A 19,263-nucleotide genomic window follows, 5' to 3' on the forward strand; every position below is an offset into this window, starting at 1 on the left:
ATTAGTTCCGTGAATGAACATGTACTGCTGTTGTGTTTTATATAATATTCTACATATCGTTTCGGGTAGATTTCATCATTGATATTTATTTCAATGAGAAACAGCTCTTGTCTATTCTTACAAGAAATAAAAACATAAACCTTGATTGGAAAAAAAACATGTGTATACTTTGCAACAATCAATCGAATAAATCGATATTTCCATGAATTAATGAATGTTGTTGTATGACAAATGGAAAAAAAGAACTATTGAAAGATAATATCTTTTGAATAGAAAAAAACTGATACATCATTCTAATCAATCAGGAATCTTATTCAATTTCCTGAATAATTCAAGCAGGAAAGCTTTAGCAGAAATGATGCAATAAAAAATGTAATGCCTAGTAAACTTGTTAAAGATAAAGAAGTCCAAAAGAAAAAAAAAACCGTTCAACAATTGGACAAGCGAACTGAAGACAGTATAAAATGCCAACTAAAAAACAGGTCACAAAGAATCTATTTTAATGCTGACTACCGTTGCAAACTATAATTTCTTCTTCTCCTATTTACCCCATCGCGCTCTCCCAGGTTTTAGCCTTGCAGCTCCAAAGCATCGAGTCTATTAAGGCGACAGCAGCAACAAAAAAACGTAGCACAAAATGACACAAATCTATGCGAGTATGAACTGCAGCCAATGCAACGTGCTAGCTTCCCCTTCCAACAATGCCACCGATTGGCAGTACATTCTTGCACTTGCAACCAGTTGCACCGTACTGTACAATTGTACACCAGTGACCCAGTTTTTTGTTGGAGCCCTCTATATCCACCATCTCTTCATAGTTTCGTCTTCTGCTTCTTTCCCAATCTGCCTTTCCTTTCTTGAACGCTTGGCAGAAATATAATATATATACCCCTGGCCAACGTATCAGCCAGTACCTCCCAGTACGATTATGGATCCTGCTGATGAGTGCTGCCGAGCACTGGAAATCTGTCACAACGATTGCTATCTTTAGAGTACGTGCCGTCAGTCATGCGAGATGATGATTGGAGCGAGGACGAAAATTGCATCGCGTGGAAAGGTTTCTCGAAAAGGATACACATAGTTGTGTCGCTTGTGTATTGGTGTGTGTGTGTACGGAGAATAATGTAGTGAGTAAGTGTGTGTGTGTGTATGTAACAAAGAGGTTTCGGGGGGGAGGCTGAGCGAAACACCATGCCTTCTCGAACAAAAATAAGGGAAACAATGCAACAGGAAAGCTTTACAAACATACGACAAAGGACGATCAACCTACCACAGATTGAGGGAAGCCCGAGGATATGGGAACAGGGTGAAAAGCAACTTCTACCAGAGGTTGGGTTGGGAAAAATGGAACACACACACACACACACGCACGCACGCGCACGCAGAGCTTCCGAGACAGCAGCAAAGACAAACAGTAGAAGCAGTAGCAGCAGCAGCAGCAGGAGCAGCAGTAGCAGCGTCAGCAGCAGCAAAGTCAGCAACGTGACGTGAGGTGTGTGAGCGACAAGTGCGCATCTAAAGCTTACCTGGCACTAACTATGTACGGTTGGGCGCCGGTCCCATCGCGTTCCAGCAGCGCGTGTTTGTCCTGCGCCCCGATGGCCGTCCCGATGACGCGCTTCACCGTTTCCATCACCGATTTCGAGCCGGACTGCGGCTCGGTGGTCGAGTTGTAGATCGAGTTGGGGCCACCGCCGCCAAGCGAAACGTAACCCCCGTCGGACTGGGGCATCTTGTCTGCAGCGAATTTTCCCCCAGCAAGGTGGCGCAAAGGAAAGGGACGGGTGCAGGTGATTTTTGGGTTTTTTTTTTTGTTTGTTATAGAATCCCGTGGACATTGGGTTAAAATAGTTTGTTTCGTTTGTTTGTTTGTGAGGTTATTTTTGCATTTTTTGTAGAATGATTTTATTCGACGGCCCCAAAGCAAGAGGCAAAGGCAGGGAAGAGCGTGTAGCATTCAAGAACAAAACGCAAACAAAATTTAGTAAATAGTTTAAAAAACAAATTTCATAAAGCATTATATTATTTAAATCGCCATTATGCCGCAAACAACACAAGATCAAATTCAAATAAAACACAACAGAAAACCAAAAGTATCAAACACACGTACGTGTCGTACAAAAAAGTAACGTTGATAGTCGTTGAAAGTAGTTCAGTTGTGTTGCAATGAAAGTGATATAAAAATTCATTCCGCACCAAACAGAACACCGTTTCCGAGATAAAAAAAATAACGTAAGATGTAAGAGAAAGAGAGAAAGAGAAAAGAAAACGAGAAAACAAAACAATATAATAAGAAATCATTTCAAACAGAACTGAAGTAAAGTAAACAACCAATAGCTAACTAGGAGTATGTATTTAAGAAATGATTGCAAAAACGAAATAAACAACAAAACTAAACAGTTAAAGTATAATAAACCAGCACCAGTTTTACAAGTGATACGAAGAACTTATACTAGTTTGCCCCTTAAACAACCGGTACGACCCAACCAAGCGAACGTACAACGTAGGAACCTGAAGAAACCGTGTTGACTGAACTACCGCCACCTTTGAACACCAAAAAACCAACTAAACAACTAAATAATACAAACGCAAGCATACAGATACGCATAATAAACGGTGAAGCTTGATCGGCATGAGTATGAGTGGTGTTGTGAGGCGTGTTATTGTGCAGGGTGTTGATTAATGTACAGATTTACAACATGTCGGCGAGATTGCTCTCGTGGGTAACCTCCTGTGGGCTCCATTTGGGGCTCCGTGCCGCTGTGGTTTTGTGGTGCGGTCTACACACATCAAAGGTAGCTGTGTAGTGTCGAGTTTTCCGACACGAGAGTCTTTTACGATTAGAAAACCGTTTCGGTCGGTGTGTGTGTGCGCTCTACTCTAGGGCTCTCCTTGTTGTATGATTGAAAGCTCGTATAGAAACTTTGACAAGGAATGGCACTGCCAGCCCAGCCAGGCAAAATGTCGTAATTTGTGTTGACATTTCCTTTTCATTTCTCTAAATGGCAAGCAATCACGCAAACTCATCCGCTCTCGCTACCACTCTACCTCTCGGCTCTACTAAATCCACCCCGTCGGAGTGTGGAGGCACTTTCGCATCCAGCCAGCGCTGGCTTTCCTTATCGAATCATCGTTCTACTCAACCACCAGGCGGGGAGGGGGGTGGCTAACACATTTTGTAGGAATAGCGCGGAACAACAACAAAAAACACAGCTAACAAACACAAAAATACAGAATACAGCTACAACGCTTTAAAGTGAAGCTCCCACTCGAGATAGTAACTACAAGCAAAACAGAGTGTAAACACAGTGCTACTGTAACAATGCCAAGCGGACTAACTATTTCCACATCTCCCCCATCTCCACCCATGTGGCAGGAAAGTGCAGCCCGGTCGGTGGTGTGCATCAGCGCGATTGTTGACGCACTCACGTAAAGTAATGCGGTGAACCCGATAAGGGTTTGGGCTTCGCTGTAGTGGTAGTGTTGTAGTGGTAGCATTTCAGCATTTCGTGTGCAATATGTGTGGTGCATTATGTGTGGAGGGGTGGGATTACGCGACAAAGCCTCATCGCCAGTGTGCGAGATAGGTACACGCGGGCACTTCCCTATCATTATTATCTCCGCTGTCCCCGTTGGCCTACGGCGCAACTGTGGTCAATTTTTTTCAACCTCCTTTCCCCCTTGCCGTCTTCCCGTTTTTTTGTTGACCCAAGAGAGCGATTGAGACGACGATGACGACGCAATGCTTGGTGCGACCATTTACCATACAGCACTACTTCCACTTGGAGCGTAACACAACCTTACACACACACGCACTCGCATACGCACACAGGCAGGCCTGCTGGCTCAGGGTTGGCTGTTATTGCGCAGAAACAATAATTCAACGGGAATTGTGTTTATGGCATTTGGCGGACCAGTCCAGCGTGAACTAGCTCCGGACCCCGGGCACCAGAGGCACAGGAAACCGAGCTCGCGTGCTCTCTGTCGCTCTCTGTCCCCTTCCCCGCACGGTGTATTTACCGTAATTGAGCGGGGCCTGCGGGCAAAGTTTATCATACGATAGGTCTGATCGTAAGTGATAGTGTGTGCCTAGCCCATCCTCATTTGCTTTCATTAGGGAAGGAAAGCACAAAGGCGAAGATTAAGTCTCTGGGGGGTTGACAACAGTGAAAGGCCTAGGCTTTAGCTCGTTATTGCGTAGAAAAGTGAAGAGAGATGTTTATCAAAAATGTCCTACGTTTTTTTAGATCGATAAAACATACGCATTTTGTATGTGGTATTAGACTTGATTGTCACCTTCAGTTGAAGTCTTTTTCATGTTCTATACATTAAATAGGACCCCATACCTTTATATCACGTGGCGTTGTCCATATCTTGTCCACAACGCGAGGGATGTACATATATATTTCGATTTAGATGTTACAGATACGTAATGATGCCATGGGTTCCTCAAACGGTTGTTGCAACAGTGCTTTCAAGAACATTGCTTTGAAATATTTCTCCAGCATTTATAAACGCTATAGGCAAGAGTAAGACGTGAAAACTCTACAAAATGATTGCCAAAACAATATCTCATTTGAACCTACATCCTAAACTCTAAATACCAGAATTATATTCGTAGAGACACTTGAATCATTCAATTACAAATTTTTATAAAATGTAGGTATAAATGGAAAACCGTACAATAAAAACACAATGAGGTAAATTATGTTTTCTTTTTTTTTCATCGAGTCGCTATTCCAACGCAAATGAAGTTGTTTACTACGCCAAAAATAGAAGCGTTAAATGATGTATTTTGAATTGGTTTTAATGCGTAAATGACTCTTATGTCATAATCTTGTTTATCCAGTTATGCCATAAAAAAACCATAAAACATGTAAAGAACTTTTGGAACAACTAATAGTCATAATTCTTTTGAAATTTAATACTCAATCAATATCTGTTATAAAACCTTTGAAGGCTTCACATCAATTGATCATAAGACGATCATATCGATATCATATTTTCAGTAAAAAAACTAATCATGTGCCCATCACCTGTACTTGACGCACACATTTCGCGTCTCCATGAAAGCTGATTTGTATATTGACTCATAGGCCCACTGATTCCCTCGGTAGCCCGTTTAGCACAATCAAACGTGCGATATTGATCGTTCAATCCATCCGCTTCCGTCAACTCCATATTTGTTGTATCTTCCTTTTTTTGCTGCTGTCCCATCATCCTTGTCCTCTCAAAGCTCTTTCCTTTAAGCATGGTTGTGCTGCGACGAGATTGAAGCCATCTCAACTTTTTTTGTATTAACTAAGCGAGCGTCATCAATTCAATTTCAGCATCATATCGCGAAATTCGATTGATAATTTTATTACCAAACATGAAAGCCACTCAAGCGGGGACGGTTTCAAGAACGTTCAGATACACGCGCTCACAAAGTGGAGTTTCAACGAGATCTCCTTTGTCTTGTCTTGCCTTGTGAAATTGCGTCCCCGTGACAAATCCACGTTCTGTTTTTTTTAAATGTGTCGCCTTGATTCGTCATCTCCGAGTAAAAACTGCTGCTGAACGTTTTGTCACACACAGCCAAGCAGGGGCGGAGTGCGATTATCTCATGCTGATTCAATTTTGATATCTCTTGCCTTAATTCTGTCCCAACGGTTGTCCTTTATCACTGTTGCTGACATGATGTGGGTGAGGAAGAATCCATCTATTACTGCCAGTAGAGACACACACTTAACACGGTGTCTAGAGCAGGTTTGCCGGAGAGAGAAGGAGCGATGGGGCAGTCATCCACCGTAAAGTAAAATCCAAACGATCAACCGGTACACCGGCAGTGGCTGGCAGGGGCGTAACTCGAAGAAAATTCTGACGCTCACTGAAGCGATCCTAATCCGCTTGATTATGCACGCCATCACCGCAACGAGCTTTTCGCAACCAACTTCCCACACTGTCGCTGTGTGGATGTGTTGTTGTAAGTCTTCCGAGCGATGTTTGTGATTTTGTCGAGCACAAAACGACCGATCAAACCGAGTCGGTGCCATCGAAAGTACGCTGTCCCGCTACCACTCCCCATTCTTTGCGGCTCATGTGATCGCACCTCGATCTGCGGCTGCGGAAGAGTTCGCATCGTCTTGCAAACAGTGCGAATAAGTAGGTCTTCTCTCGGCGGCCAACGTAACCCGACGACCGCACTGTGAAGTGTCACAGTTGCCAAACCAAGGACTGTGGATGGGGAACAGCAAACTTGTCCCCCGTTCGTTTATAGCTTGAGCAAGAAATTTATTCATTAAAACTTATGAATCATTCCAACCGTCGGTGACCCCGTAAAAACACAGGATGCGCGTCTCGACCGCAGCTCCATCTCGGTGGATTATACTGCGGCAAAATCCCTGCAGCACTGCCAATCGCATCGCACCAGCTCTAATGGAGTCCATCGCCGCCAGCGTGCACATTACCACCATTACCTCCAACGGACCGTGGGCAGAGTTGTTGAGGCCCTTGTGCGCTCCAGCGAATGCACAACGTGTGACACCGCTGCCCTGCTGCACCAGGTCCGGCTAAGGAAGTCCGGAGCGCGTCTTGGAAGAGATTGAATTAATAAGCCATTGGCTGGACGTGGGTTGAAAAATGGTCCGTGCAATAGCTGGTTTTACGACACTGTGTTCCAAGCTTCCAGTTGTTCTACTGTACTCAGCAAACTGCTGCAGTGGGTTGGCAAAAGTATTACATTATTGGAGCCTGGACGCTGGAGCTGTTCAGACTTTCAAGTCCGTTATGTGAAAATGACATTTTTCAACCGCTGATGGTAAACTAATGCGGCACACCACACTTTCATGAATAAATATCGACCAAATCACGGACCAACCTTCCATTGCAGATGTACCCGAGATGCCCCAAAGTCAAAGAAACAAAACAAAAAAAGCACATTGCGCAAAACAAGAAGTCGTTAGCAGTGAGACGACACGACTCGCCCCGACCAGCACGACTTTGCATTGATTTTTGCCCAAGAAGTTTCGAGGCACGGAGGTAGTATCTCCATCGCGCGTGGAGTGTCAAATGTATCTATCCGAATCGGTCGAAAACGCGTCGAACAACATCAAAGTCATGTTTATACACACTGAACGCTATGGTATGGCACGCGGAGTGTAATAACGCCTCTGATGTGACGCAGCTATGCCGAGGGCAGGGAGAAATCAGATCAGTCAGGCAACGGAACTACGGCCGGTTCGGTTCAGGCTCAAGGATAACCGGGTGCTTGGAAGTGGTGGTGGTGGTGATGGTGATGGTGTTATAGGTGTGTTTGCGAGTGTTTGCACTGCTGTTTACAGCAACGAGCGCTTGATTGCAGCGAAAATTGATACAGCACCATAGCGCCAACCGGTGTGCACGGTAAACGTAAAGGCACTCGAGGGATGCAAAACTTTGGATGCGCGTGACTTTGCGCGTGACAAACGACACTACCTTTTCCGTACGCTTCGGAGTTGATTAGAGCTATCAAATTTCATTCCCATGCAAGGACAGATGCTCCAGAATTGGGAGTTGAACGCAATGAAGATAATTTACAGAGTTTTTTATTGGGAATGCAGAAACGAACTACATTGCATGGTAATTTTCTGTTGATTAAAGCAATGTCCTTGCTTCGAAATTAGTATGGCACCTTTCCAAAACTTCTTCAATCATCATTGAGTGTAGGGCATACGTATCATCGGGTCCACTCCAAGGGACATATAAAGTCCTAAAGTACCTTACAGCTGTACTCCACACTCTACGACATCAATTTCTGCTGCAAATGACATCCTCCCTTGGTCCAGATCCTCCAGATAAAACCCACATGGAAACGCTCGGACCAGTCCTTTTCGGGGTGACATATCCGCGATGACATCGCCCGTCATCACTAATTGGTCCTGCGGGTGCGTCCCCGCAGCATGTCAAAAGCAGTCATCACAGACTGGCAGAACGATCTAATGGCGAGCTGCGGAGCATACGATCTCGACCACCGCACCGGGAGCATTTGACAAACGGCCCTGACCGGGATTTTAATTTTTAATCTGTTCCCCATCCGGCCAAAATTGTGATGCCCGCATTCATCGGTGCCAAAATGTTCGCACGAATTCTGGACCGAGCCAACCCGTACCCGTAGCATCCGCGGAGAAAGTGGTTGCCCTAATGTCGACGACATTTGGATCACATTGACACCACCAAAAACACACACATACACAGTGGCACACGAGCGGTAAAGGTTCCATTCAATGAAAGGTTCCGAACTTTTGTTCCATTGTGCCGCTGTGCCAAATGAGTGAAGCCAGAGTTTTCCCCGAGCTGCTGGAAAAGCGAGATAATTTTGGGAAATTCTTGTTCGAGCGGGGGATACAGGGAATTGAGTATGGGTGGGGGAAAACTCTTCCAGAAGACAAAACACACATTTTCCCATTCTCTTTGTGGGTGGAAAGCAGTAGGAGAACTTTTTTGGAGCGGGCGAATCAAGGGTGTGAATTGTTCGCCATAACTTTACATTAACTTCTCGCGAGGGCGAGAGGGATTCATTTCCAAGGCTTCCTCCTCGCCTCGCCATTCCGTCCGTTTGCAATAATCGATCGGTCTGTGGCCAGGTTTGTGTGCGCGTGAATGTGTGGTCACGCGACAAGGTTTCTTTGCCGCTCGCTTAAGCCGCTTAACACAACGGAACGACCCCGACTCCGGGGGAGAAAATCTGCGTAGTTTCGGTGAGATGATTTTTTCCGCATCACAAGGGATCAAGTGAGGCTAAAGTTTTAAAATCTTACTTTACTCGTGCTAGAAATAAAGCGAAGAAATAAAAGTTGCCACAACACAAAGAACTGCTCCAGAGCTTCGGTAAAAGGAAACAAAAAAGAGTTGTGTGTTGGGCGTGTTTTCACACAGCACAAAGAGCACCACATGGAGCTGCGTTCACTATCGAGCAGTTTACTCATTTATTCATAAACCAATCGTTTACCGAAGGTTGGTGGGAAAAGTTCAATAAAAAAAAGCTCCCACCATTTTCACACGCACACCGAAACACTCTCGCATCGATCACACAGGCCGGAGCGTACGTTAGCGCGCTGTTGCCCTCGATCAATAATGTACATTAACGTTTTCCAGCGAGCGTCTAATCGAACAGCGCCTTTCAGCGTGCGGGACACACACGTACACGCGTATGGCGTTGGCCATACGCATACAGACGAGCGTTGTGCAGCGACCTATTTGCATTTGGTTGTGGACAGGTTTGTATGCTTTAGCAGCCGATGGCGATACTAACGACTGCACTAAAGTGCAACCGCTGCCAGACATTGGCGGCCGTTAATATGCGTCAAGCGAACGTGGCCGACTACCGACCGATGCTGCCAGTAAAGTGTCACGTGGTACAACGCTAGATAAAATACTGTGCGGTTATTCTTTGTCGTTGCCTTTCTCTTTCTCATTGTTAGAGTTGACGTAAACGGTAGTTCTAGTACAATCCCTTCAGGTTAGAAGTCCGTTAGGCATTCTTGGGAAAGTGAGGAATTGTAATAATCAATACTTAAATACTGTTTGGAGTTTCTAACCTTGGCAGCAAAATTATTGGACGACAATATCCCAACCTTTCTGCAACATATTGATTCGATGTTGTTTTTCCAAACTCCTAATCCAGGAATGCACTACCTCCGCATGCCTACACTACCGTACAATGACACCGAAAAGCCTGTCAATTTATTACCCACTTTGCCGGTAGATCCTGTTTTAGTTTTTCGCTCCAAAACCCACCCAAAAAAAAAAAGAAACCGGTTCCACAACCTCAAAGCTGTCTTCTAGCAACTTGTCTAAAAGCCTCTCTGCAACATCTGCGACCTCCCAAAAACGAACACCCGAACCGCATCGAAGCGGAAATGTCCATCCGATGCCAAACACGCATCTTTGGCGATGAATACTAATGACGCCGAAAAGGACACCGTTGAAGCTTCAAAAGTGAGTGCTGCTGGCGTGTCACATGCAGCAAAGGCAGCCATCATTTTCAACTGCACGCCTTTAGTTACCACCGGAATCATGTTCTTCGCAGTGAGTGCAGAGTGAAGGCGGTTGCAGAGCGAACCCAGCAGTAGCAAATACAAATATACAGTCCACCTTCACGCGTGCGGACAACCTTCTTTCACGTGGTTTCGGGTCGTTCGACACCGCGCCAAGGTGAAGGTCGATCGTGGTGTGGTGCGGGTTCTACCTTCCTGCCTCTCGCCCTCACCGTGGCACCGCTTTTGATGGATTTTATTTCTTCCGAAAGCACATCCATTTTGGCATGGGCTGTGTGTTTTCGGTTCGTTTCATCGGCCCGTGCTTACGTAAGTATAAAAGTTGAACCAAACACCTTACACTTCCCCCATTCCGCGCATAACGGAGACCCGGGTGCTCCAATAAATGTGCTACAGTTTGGTGCGATTTGGCTTGCTTCTTGGGAACTCACACAGATGACTGCTACTTTCTTCGACGGTTGGCAGGCTTGGTGCTGCCCACAAGGGAGCCTCTTCTCCTGTGCCTTGCCCGTCTTTTGCATGCCTAATTAACGACCCACAATGCCACTGGTCAATTAATAACAAAGCACACGGCATACAATTACCTTGTTGAAACTCGGAAAGGTAGAAAAATGAGACCTCCCGAAACGGAACGAGACGCCTTGCCAAGGGCATATGCCAAGGGCTGCCGGTCACTGGACTGGGCGGGACTGGGGAAGAACGCATGAAATATCTGCTTCAATCCATTTCTTTGTGTAATCGCCCGAGAGCTAATCGAATCTGAGTCTGAGTGGAATGAAGTGAGCGAGGCTTTTTGCTCGCTTTTCTCTTGACTAATTAAATGTGAATCTAGTAAATGTTCAGGCTTTTGCCTTCTGCAAATGGCAAGATAATTGCACTATAAGTAGCTCTAGTTAGTAAAGGACAATTTACTTTTAATGGAAGTTCTGATTTTAATGTAGCTCACATACAAGGCTTCAGGCATTGAAGACTTCAGGCATTGAATACTACAAACATTTAATTCTCAAATTCAATATTGCTCCACAAATTATTGTTACATCATCAAAATGAGCTCATAATAAATTGTGAATGGCACAGTGACATCTCCAATCGAAAAGACCCAAAATTCTGAAGTTATGACTGCACCATAACTATGCATCAAACTTTGCATTCGGTGGTTGATTACGAAACTGTGCCTCGGTTATTGTTCTCAATGCTTTCCTGCGTACGACTTTTCTTTTCCCAAACAAGACGCCCGTAAGACTTTCATGCAACGGTTCCAACAGCACAGCAAACGCACGGCAACAACAGGAAACATCAGCTCTATGACAAGCAATCATAAGTTTAAACTATTTGCATGCCACGAATGTCTGCGCCGTTCGTGTCTAACGTCATCTACCGAACGATCGATAAAACAATCAAGAACAAGGGCCTGTTTTTGTTTTTCAAACCCGATTCGGCTCTGAATGACTGTCAAATTGGAAAATTGGGAGCCCGCTTAAAGAAACATTAAGAAATTCCGCACGAGCTGGAAACGATTTCAAGGAATTTCGAAAACAGAAAACTGATCCAACCAACACAGGCACTTCGCCGGGGCCCTTTACAGTGCCTTACGATAGCTCGTAGCGCTCTGGCACTCTGCCAGATGATACCTTTACGCTGCTCCGATAACAGCAGGTTTAAATTGAAGTGTAAATATTAGCGCTGCTTCGTGCAGGTGCAAACCATCCTCTCCCCGTTTTGCAAAACCCTTTCTACTCTACAATAGACCATTTCAAACAGGGGGGAGAGTGCTAGGCGTACGTGTTACGTCACCGACTGACCTCCCCGACTCCGACCCTCCAATCGATGCACTATCCCGCTTGCGAGGATCATGTTAGAGGGAGCAGGTGGGAGCAGCAGAAACAAGAAACAAGAAAACAAATAGAACCAAAAGGGGCAACCAAGCGTGAGCTGGACACGAACCCCCGCCTGGAACTTCTCAAATTACTCTTCCACCCCACCCAGGGCCCGATAGTGCGATGTTATGTAAGCAAAGGACACATCAGGCGACATCCACCGGTTCCACCGGATCGAACGACGGAACAACTGCGGAGGTGACATTCAAATGAGCACACCGACAACGAAACCCCGTCGCACTCAGCAGCGGTACCCTTTTCCGGTGAGCAATTGCGTACCCTTTGGGTGCATGTAATACAAAATCATTTAGCAGACTGGTGCGAGAAGACGCTCTGTTGTGTCGAGACTCCGTCTGTCATAAAAAAAGACTTGTCCTCTGCCCCTTGCAAGACTGTCAAACCCGAACGAGTTTCTTGTGTAGCGATTTTCCACAAAGAGCTGTTCTAGTTGGAAACTCCGCTAAGCTGCATCGCTTCCGGAAAACAATCTTCTTCACACACACATGCAAAAGCACGTCACAGGACACACTTTTCCTATGACGTGTAGAGTGTGTTTGCTAATTGCATTTGTGGTGGTGACGATGAAAACTGTTTTTCTCTCACATTTTGCACTCACAAATGCTCTCTCTCACGGGGAAAGTCTGTCGCTCGCGCTCGACAAAGAAAAAAGGATTAGCGCTGGAGAGCGTTTCTCTCGCACCGTGAGAGGAAAATTGCTTCTTTCGGGGGTTTTCCCACTGACAGCAGTAGGCCATGAGCAAGCCATTGTACGCGTGTGAGTGAGTGTGTGCACATTTTCCGTGTGTTTGTATATTGCAATGAAGGTAACACGGCAAGCGTACGAGGAGAGTGTGTGTGTGTGTGTGTGTGTGCGTTTGCACTGCCAACTTTTCTCTGACTTTTCGCCCTCTCCCCCATTTTTTGCTCCCCTTTTTGCCCATGACGAATCCCATCGAGTCAACTGGGACGGGTACGCTTATGTAACCAGTTTTGCAGGTTGGAACTTTAGACGGCAGCAAGGAAAAAACAACAACAACAATATCCCCAACCCGGAATGACGTCCGGAAACAGGAAGCACTGCCGGACGCACTTGAAGAACGATTATTGGGGCCTCTCCTGTCCCGAGATTCTAGGGCACTTCCAACCACGGTGCGTGTTCGATCAAAGACACACACACACGCACACGCATACACAAACACAGAGTTTACTTGTCTCAAGAGAAGAAAAAGCCCCTGCTTACTACACACAATCAAAACGCTCGTCTAAACGCAGTTTTCTTTTTTTACTGAAACCGAAAAAGTAACACAGAAAAAGGGATTCATAATTACCTTAGGTTTGAGGTTGGGCTTGAGGGCAAAGAACCTTGCTGCGAGACACACGGGATCTTCTTGCCTTGTTGGAAGCGACGGCTACTTGGACGTGCAAACCACAGCAACCACCGTAACGCAATGCGTCTCACTCACAAAGCTCACCCTCGAAAAAGGAAAAGCAGCGGGTCCTCTTGAACTGTTGTCCCGCAACGCAATTCTCGACACACAGCACCGCACCACGTAATGCTGGATTCTGCTGGACGAAGGATTCTTGCTCGTAGTCTCCAGCCCACTGCAATGGAACCAGCGTGTACGTGTGTGTGTGTGCGTTTTTTTCGTTGTGTAACCGCTTTCTCGCCCGTGTTCGTACTCGTTGCAAGACTAAAGGCCGAAAGGATACTGACGTTTTTACCCCGTAGCGACGGGCGAACCAAACTGACAGCGGACAAACACAACCACGAAAATCGGGGGGAGGTTGCTCGGGAAAACAGGGTCGCTGACGGGGGGGGTTTTTGCTTCCTCGGTCTCCCGTGGTCAGGGAAAATCGCTCTCTTCTGTGCGCTCTCATCAGAGCAGTTGCCAGTGATGTGCCAGTGTGTGCGTGTGTTGGGAGGATTTTTGCTCTCGCAGCAAGGATACGGCCTGCCATCTGACAGTTGTGCGGACGGTACACAAGCGCCTGTGCGCCTATGCAATCAACCTGCCCGCCGCTACCTGTCATTCGTTCGGGCGTTGGGTAAAGGGGAATCTTCGCGGTAAGGAAATTAGCGGTGTTTTTGGGACGGGGGTGGAAGATTAAATACCGGAAGGCAGCAAGACATTACGGGATGGAGCAATGCTTTATAGCTCGCCATGGCGCCGACAGAATTTCCATCTCTCACTGTTGTGTATGTCTGTGTGTGTGTAATTGGTTTTGATGTAAGTGTGTGTTCGTGTAGTAGGAGATGATTAAATGCAACCTCGCGCTCCCGTCGTCGATGCACTATCAAAACAGGACTTCAGGAAGGGAGCGGAGGTCGTTATGACACAGTCGCTGGCACCAGCAAGTCTACCTGCCCGTCAGACCAAACTCCACTCTACTCTACTACCACTACTACCACTACTACTACTACTGACTAAACAGGACACATCGAAGGCACAAAAAGCATGGCAAGACGAGACACAACTCTTACACAACATCAAGGGACACAGAGAGGATGATTGATGGACGGAAATGTAAGGGTTAGGGAGAAGATTCAGTTGCTTTCAGTGAATTTTTGAGTTGATTTAAAATAAAATGAGTATGTGTGATAATTACGAAACGTGAACACGTTCCGTGGCCTTACAGTGCCGATGAATGAGTGAGGAAAATCAATAATCAATGCCTACTCCAGCATGGTTACGGTTAGAAACGCGCTACATAACGCGGTTCTACTGTTCGCGGTGGGGGTTTGTTAGCTACCCTAATAGAGAAGACACAGGTAGCCCCGGTAGTCCGTACGGTGCTTCTAGCTGGTTAGAATGTTCTGTTATAAACACACACATACACATACACTAACACCTTTGGCAAGGTGTTTGCATTGAATCTACCAAGTCGGCTAACGCTAGCAGCTAATGTGTTACACAGTGTTAGTTCACTATGGACTAATGTTCCTATTAGTTCCAAAAATAAACACCCCAGAAGGATTGGAGGGAAATCAACTGAACAAAAACAGAAACGTGGGGTGGGGAAAAAGGCAACTGGATTCTTGCTCTACATACCTTGGAGGGTGTTTTTCTTGCTGATTCCTTACGCCCCTTCACTTCACCCAAATGCCAATCGGCTCTCCTGATGTCCGATCAAAACAATCTCAATCTCAAACCACGAGCGATCCGTCTGCGTCCCGGATGACGTTTGGGGGCAGCAGCGCACTGCAAAACTAACCACAACAAATCGACACCAGTCGCTACACGGCAGCTAGTGAGGGGTGGGGAGGCTGTTCCCCGTTTTCGGGTCACCCGAAGACACACAAATTACACAACCCGCCGCAGCTGTCGCACCTTATCTGCGCCCTGCACTTCGCCCTTTGGCAACTTCCGCCGCTTTACACCGAAACTGTGTGCACGCAAATGACAGACAAAACGGCTCGATTAACGATTGCTTCCTCAACACTTCAACAGCTTCACTTCGGTGGCAAACGCGCTAACAGTGCACCAGGGGAACCATTGACACGGTACGTGACAGGGGAAAACCCTAGGAAATAGGCCCACGCCAGTGATGAAATTTCTCACCGTGGTGTGTACTTTTTTTTTCTTGCTTAATTTCTGCCTTCTGCTCTGCACGTCAACTTGCGGAATCACTTTGAACGAGATGGAGCACCTCAGCGTAAGCACCTCACGCAACGACGGGGATGAATGAATTGTACCGATGAGCGAACGCGAGCTAAATGCAATGGTCGCGACCGATGGCGAATGGCAGGGTTTGGCACGTGGTGGGTTTTTTTTTAGAAATGAACGGCGAGAGTGAATGAACATCGAAATAAGGCAAATGTAGATTGTTTGTTCATTAAATGTTTGGGCGTATTTAAGGCAAAGACATTACGCCTTGATGTAATTAAAAGTTTTAAATTTTGTGTCCCATTTAATGTACATTCTTATTCAATAATTATCTCAATAAACGAATATTTCAGGACATTTTAGGCAAGCATAAATAAATAAAATAATTAAATTCATACGAAATTGTTTTCATCAAGCGACAGTAAAATTTTGATTTTCTCTTTAATGTTTCTCCAATTTTCATCAACCTACAAATGGTTCCCAGGCGGTCACGTGCCAGCCCCTGGCTCGGTTTTTACCCCTTGTTGTGCAGTGGGGTGAAATGAACATTCATCCGTTTGGCATTTCAATAGGCGGATTCATTCGTGCATTGCATAGGATGCTAACAAAACGTGACTTGGCGTTAGAGAACCTAACCATTCTCGATAAACCAACGAGCATCGTCAAATGGAAATAGAAAACAGCTGAAGGCCGTGCTCGGGCGAAAATTTGAAACCAAATTGAATGCGGATAGGAGAAAAAACGTTAGGATTTATAAGAAACATAAATTCCTAATTATTCTTTTTGTTGATTTGTTTGGTTAAAAACATTAAACAAGAACATTCAGCAAATTATATCTCAAATGTTTGTGTGATTTATTTTTTCACCAATTTTTTCACAATATCTGTTTTTGTATAAACAGTCAAAATTAAAAATTGAAAAGTTTGCTCCATATTTTTTATTATAAAAAGTGAAACGCAAAATGCAATACAGTTTAAGATAATATTATAATAAAATAATTATAAAAACTCTAAGCCTAGATATAAAAATTTTAAATGCTCAATAAATAAGTGTATAAACAAATAAATCATGATGCTCAATTTTGGTAAAATTCTTGATTTTTTTCACATAATTTGCATAATTTGGCAATTTGTATCTAAATAACATAATAATTTATATAACTTGAGAAACTTTTTATTTTGATTGTTTTTGTTTAATTGTTCAACAATTGTGCAATTATTCCAGGCTTAGTAGCTGACTAGTGAATTTGTTAATGAACAAAACTATTTAAAATAAAATTAATGACTGTTCATACACATTTTTTGTTAAATAATATTGGACCAATTCTTCTTTTTAGCAATAAAAGCAGCTTAGTTGAAATGCATACATAATTGATCACAAATCAAAACAATGAGAACAATGAATATTTCACCTTATAGAACATAGCACATAATTGAGCATCTAGCATACACAACGTTTTCCCATGCATTCAAAATATGCACCAATTTAAATAATTTGTAAACTCTTTTGCAGGGCCAAATATTTTTTTTGTTCCTAAATTCATTATGTAGAATGGTACTAATAACATTTGGTGAAATAATTACTTGACTTAAAGAACTACCATTTAACGATGTATAATTAAATACGATGCGTAATTCACCAGTTCCTTAAGCAACTGTTTTTAAAAGGCATACACGTTGCTCAATATCAATTAGAATTAGCGTTCAATTCATTCCCTCCCGGAAATAAACTTTAACGCCTTGGCATCATGAGCAGCATTCAGCAACATAAAAGCTTTCAAAGCATTAAAAGCTCACTAGAGAGCTTTTCTGTCAAGGGTAGTTTCAGTTCCGCCTGAAGGTAGGCTATTTGCACTACATTATGCAAAACGTAGAATTGCCTACTCATGCTGTGGCATGCTAATATGGATTTTATTGACCATTTTGAACCAGGACATAGGTTATTATCAGTTTATTCACTATGTAGGTACAGCGAGTTGTTTTAGGTAATAAAATCGAAGATAAAATATTTTGTTTAATTTTTGTTTCAAATAGAATGTTGATGTAACTTCAGCTATTGACAACGAAAGCGACCATGTTTTGTGGTTTTAATTTAATTTTTTAATTCGTAAAAAAAAAACGTACCCATACAAGGTTCGTTGGGGCATCAAAACAAACCTGTTCCATTTTTAATACCTCGGCAGACTCCCCAGCGCTCTTCGGAATCGATTATAATCAAACCTGTAGCAGACCCGAAAATGCGTCCAAACAAACCTGTTATGAATTTTGCGATCCAATGTGACCAATCATTTTTGGGCATATTTTAATTATTAATCAGTCCCCGCTCTCCCCTGCCAGTCCGAAATTAAACCCCAACTCGCTTGCAATACACGTAGCTCTTTCATTTTGTGTCATACGTAAAGCTTAAGGTAGTGTAATGTAATCGTTTAAATTCATTTTCACTTACGGCGGTGTTTCGATGTGTTTCATTTCCACTGCAGCCATTTTTCCGTGCTTCCTCGTAGACGATCGCACTCGCTGTATCCTTGAACGTGCGCACACCGGATGATTGCCGACGGTCTTGATGGTGTCTGGCGCAATCTGTACCACTGGTGCACTTTTTTCACCTTAAAACGCACTCTTTGCTCTCTTTTACCACTTCGTCACAGACGCCGCTTCTGTTGCACACAACTGTTGCTGATAAACAAAATAAAAAAAAGCAGAAAAAAAGCTTGAACACATGAAGTGAATCTCACATTAACCTTCGCGAAGCGCTTTGCCTTCGAAAATAAACACAAAAACACGAACACTTGAGGCCGGCGTCGGCGTCGCATTTCGGAAACACGGTTTTGCACTACATTCACGTGCGAACGAGAACGCTCCACAGCCACCGGGCACAGAACTATTGCAACCGCACGTCATATGTTGTGAAAATATTATCAATTTTTGTACCCACAAACACACAAACACACTCGCTTGCATCTCAACACTTTGGAGCAGTGAAACTCCTACCACACCACCAGACCGGAGATGGGAAAGCGTCATTACCTCATCTTGCGAGCCCTCCTTTCTCTGCACGTTCATTAGTGATAAAAGCTAATCATAGGTTGCACGTGCAACCGCAGCTCTATCTGTGGCTCTGAGGGCTTTATATGTCAACCGGCCAACAGCAAGACACGACGTTACAGCGAGCGCGAGGATCACTGGAGATTGCGCTCAGCATTTGTATGTTTTCGACTGCAACTGGAGCGTTATGCTGATTTCACCGATGCCATAACAGTCAGATGCAGGCTACACGTCTGGACACCTGATCGATGATGGATGAGGGAGGCCGATCGTCCGGGAGGACGATTCCCCAGTCGAGCAGAAACAAACCTGTTTTTAGGCGAAGCGTTCGCCCTGTGGAGATGGATGGATGAAATAGCTGAAGGTTGTTGTTCGCGTCTTCGGACAACTAGCTCTAGCCGACTGACGGGCAACTCTTGGGCCCAGAGCTTCGAACATGCGAACGAACATGTGTTTGTGGCTACGTGAAGCCCGCGAAAGATGGCCATGGACAACGGACAGTGTATTTTTTCATGCAAACTTGAAATCAATTTTGAGACGCGATTGTAGTGAGAATCGAAAATTCAAAACCAATTATTAGATGCACGAAAAAAAGAAAACGATCCTCTGCTTGGAACATTTACGTTGCAGGTAGTGATCGTGCCTGTCGACCACTGTGTCCATTACCGCAAGCGCAAACATCTCACAGATTAAAACACCTTTATTGCCTAGCGCTTAATCT

At 44.6% G+C, this 19,263-nt stretch overlaps 1 protein-coding gene across 26 annotated transcripts in view; it reads right to left on the reverse strand.

The window, feature by feature from the left end:
* The window catches only part of LOC1275680 (protein NDRG3), a 47,052-nt gene that overhangs the window by 23,885 nt on the left and 3,904 nt on the right, over nucleotides 1-19,263 (reverse strand). For 10 of the 26 annotated variants that reach the window (XM_061661518.1, XM_061661517.1, XM_061661516.1 and 7 more), the window contains exons 1-2: nucleotides 14,944-15,607; nucleotides 1,527-1,737 (exon numbers count right to left, since the gene is read on the reverse strand). In XM_061661518.1, coding sequence (XP_061517502.1) covers nucleotides 1,527-1,732 — 206 coding nt within the window. In that variant the 5' untranslated portion in view covers nucleotides 1,733-1,737; nucleotides 14,944-15,607. Of the gene's footprint in view, nucleotides 1-1,526; nucleotides 1,738-3,048; nucleotides 3,405-13,221; nucleotides 14,159-14,943; nucleotides 15,609-17,943; nucleotides 18,174-19,263 lie in introns of those variants that run through there. The other 16 variants (XM_061661530.1, XM_061661532.1, XM_061661538.1 and 13 more) reach the window with 7 other exon arrangements.

Source organism: Anopheles gambiae, chromosome 3, assembly GCF_943734735.2.
Source record: "Anopheles gambiae chromosome 3, idAnoGambNW_F1_1, whole genome shotgun sequence".
NCBI lineage: Eukaryota > Metazoa > Arthropoda > Insecta > Diptera > Culicidae > Anopheles > Anopheles gambiae.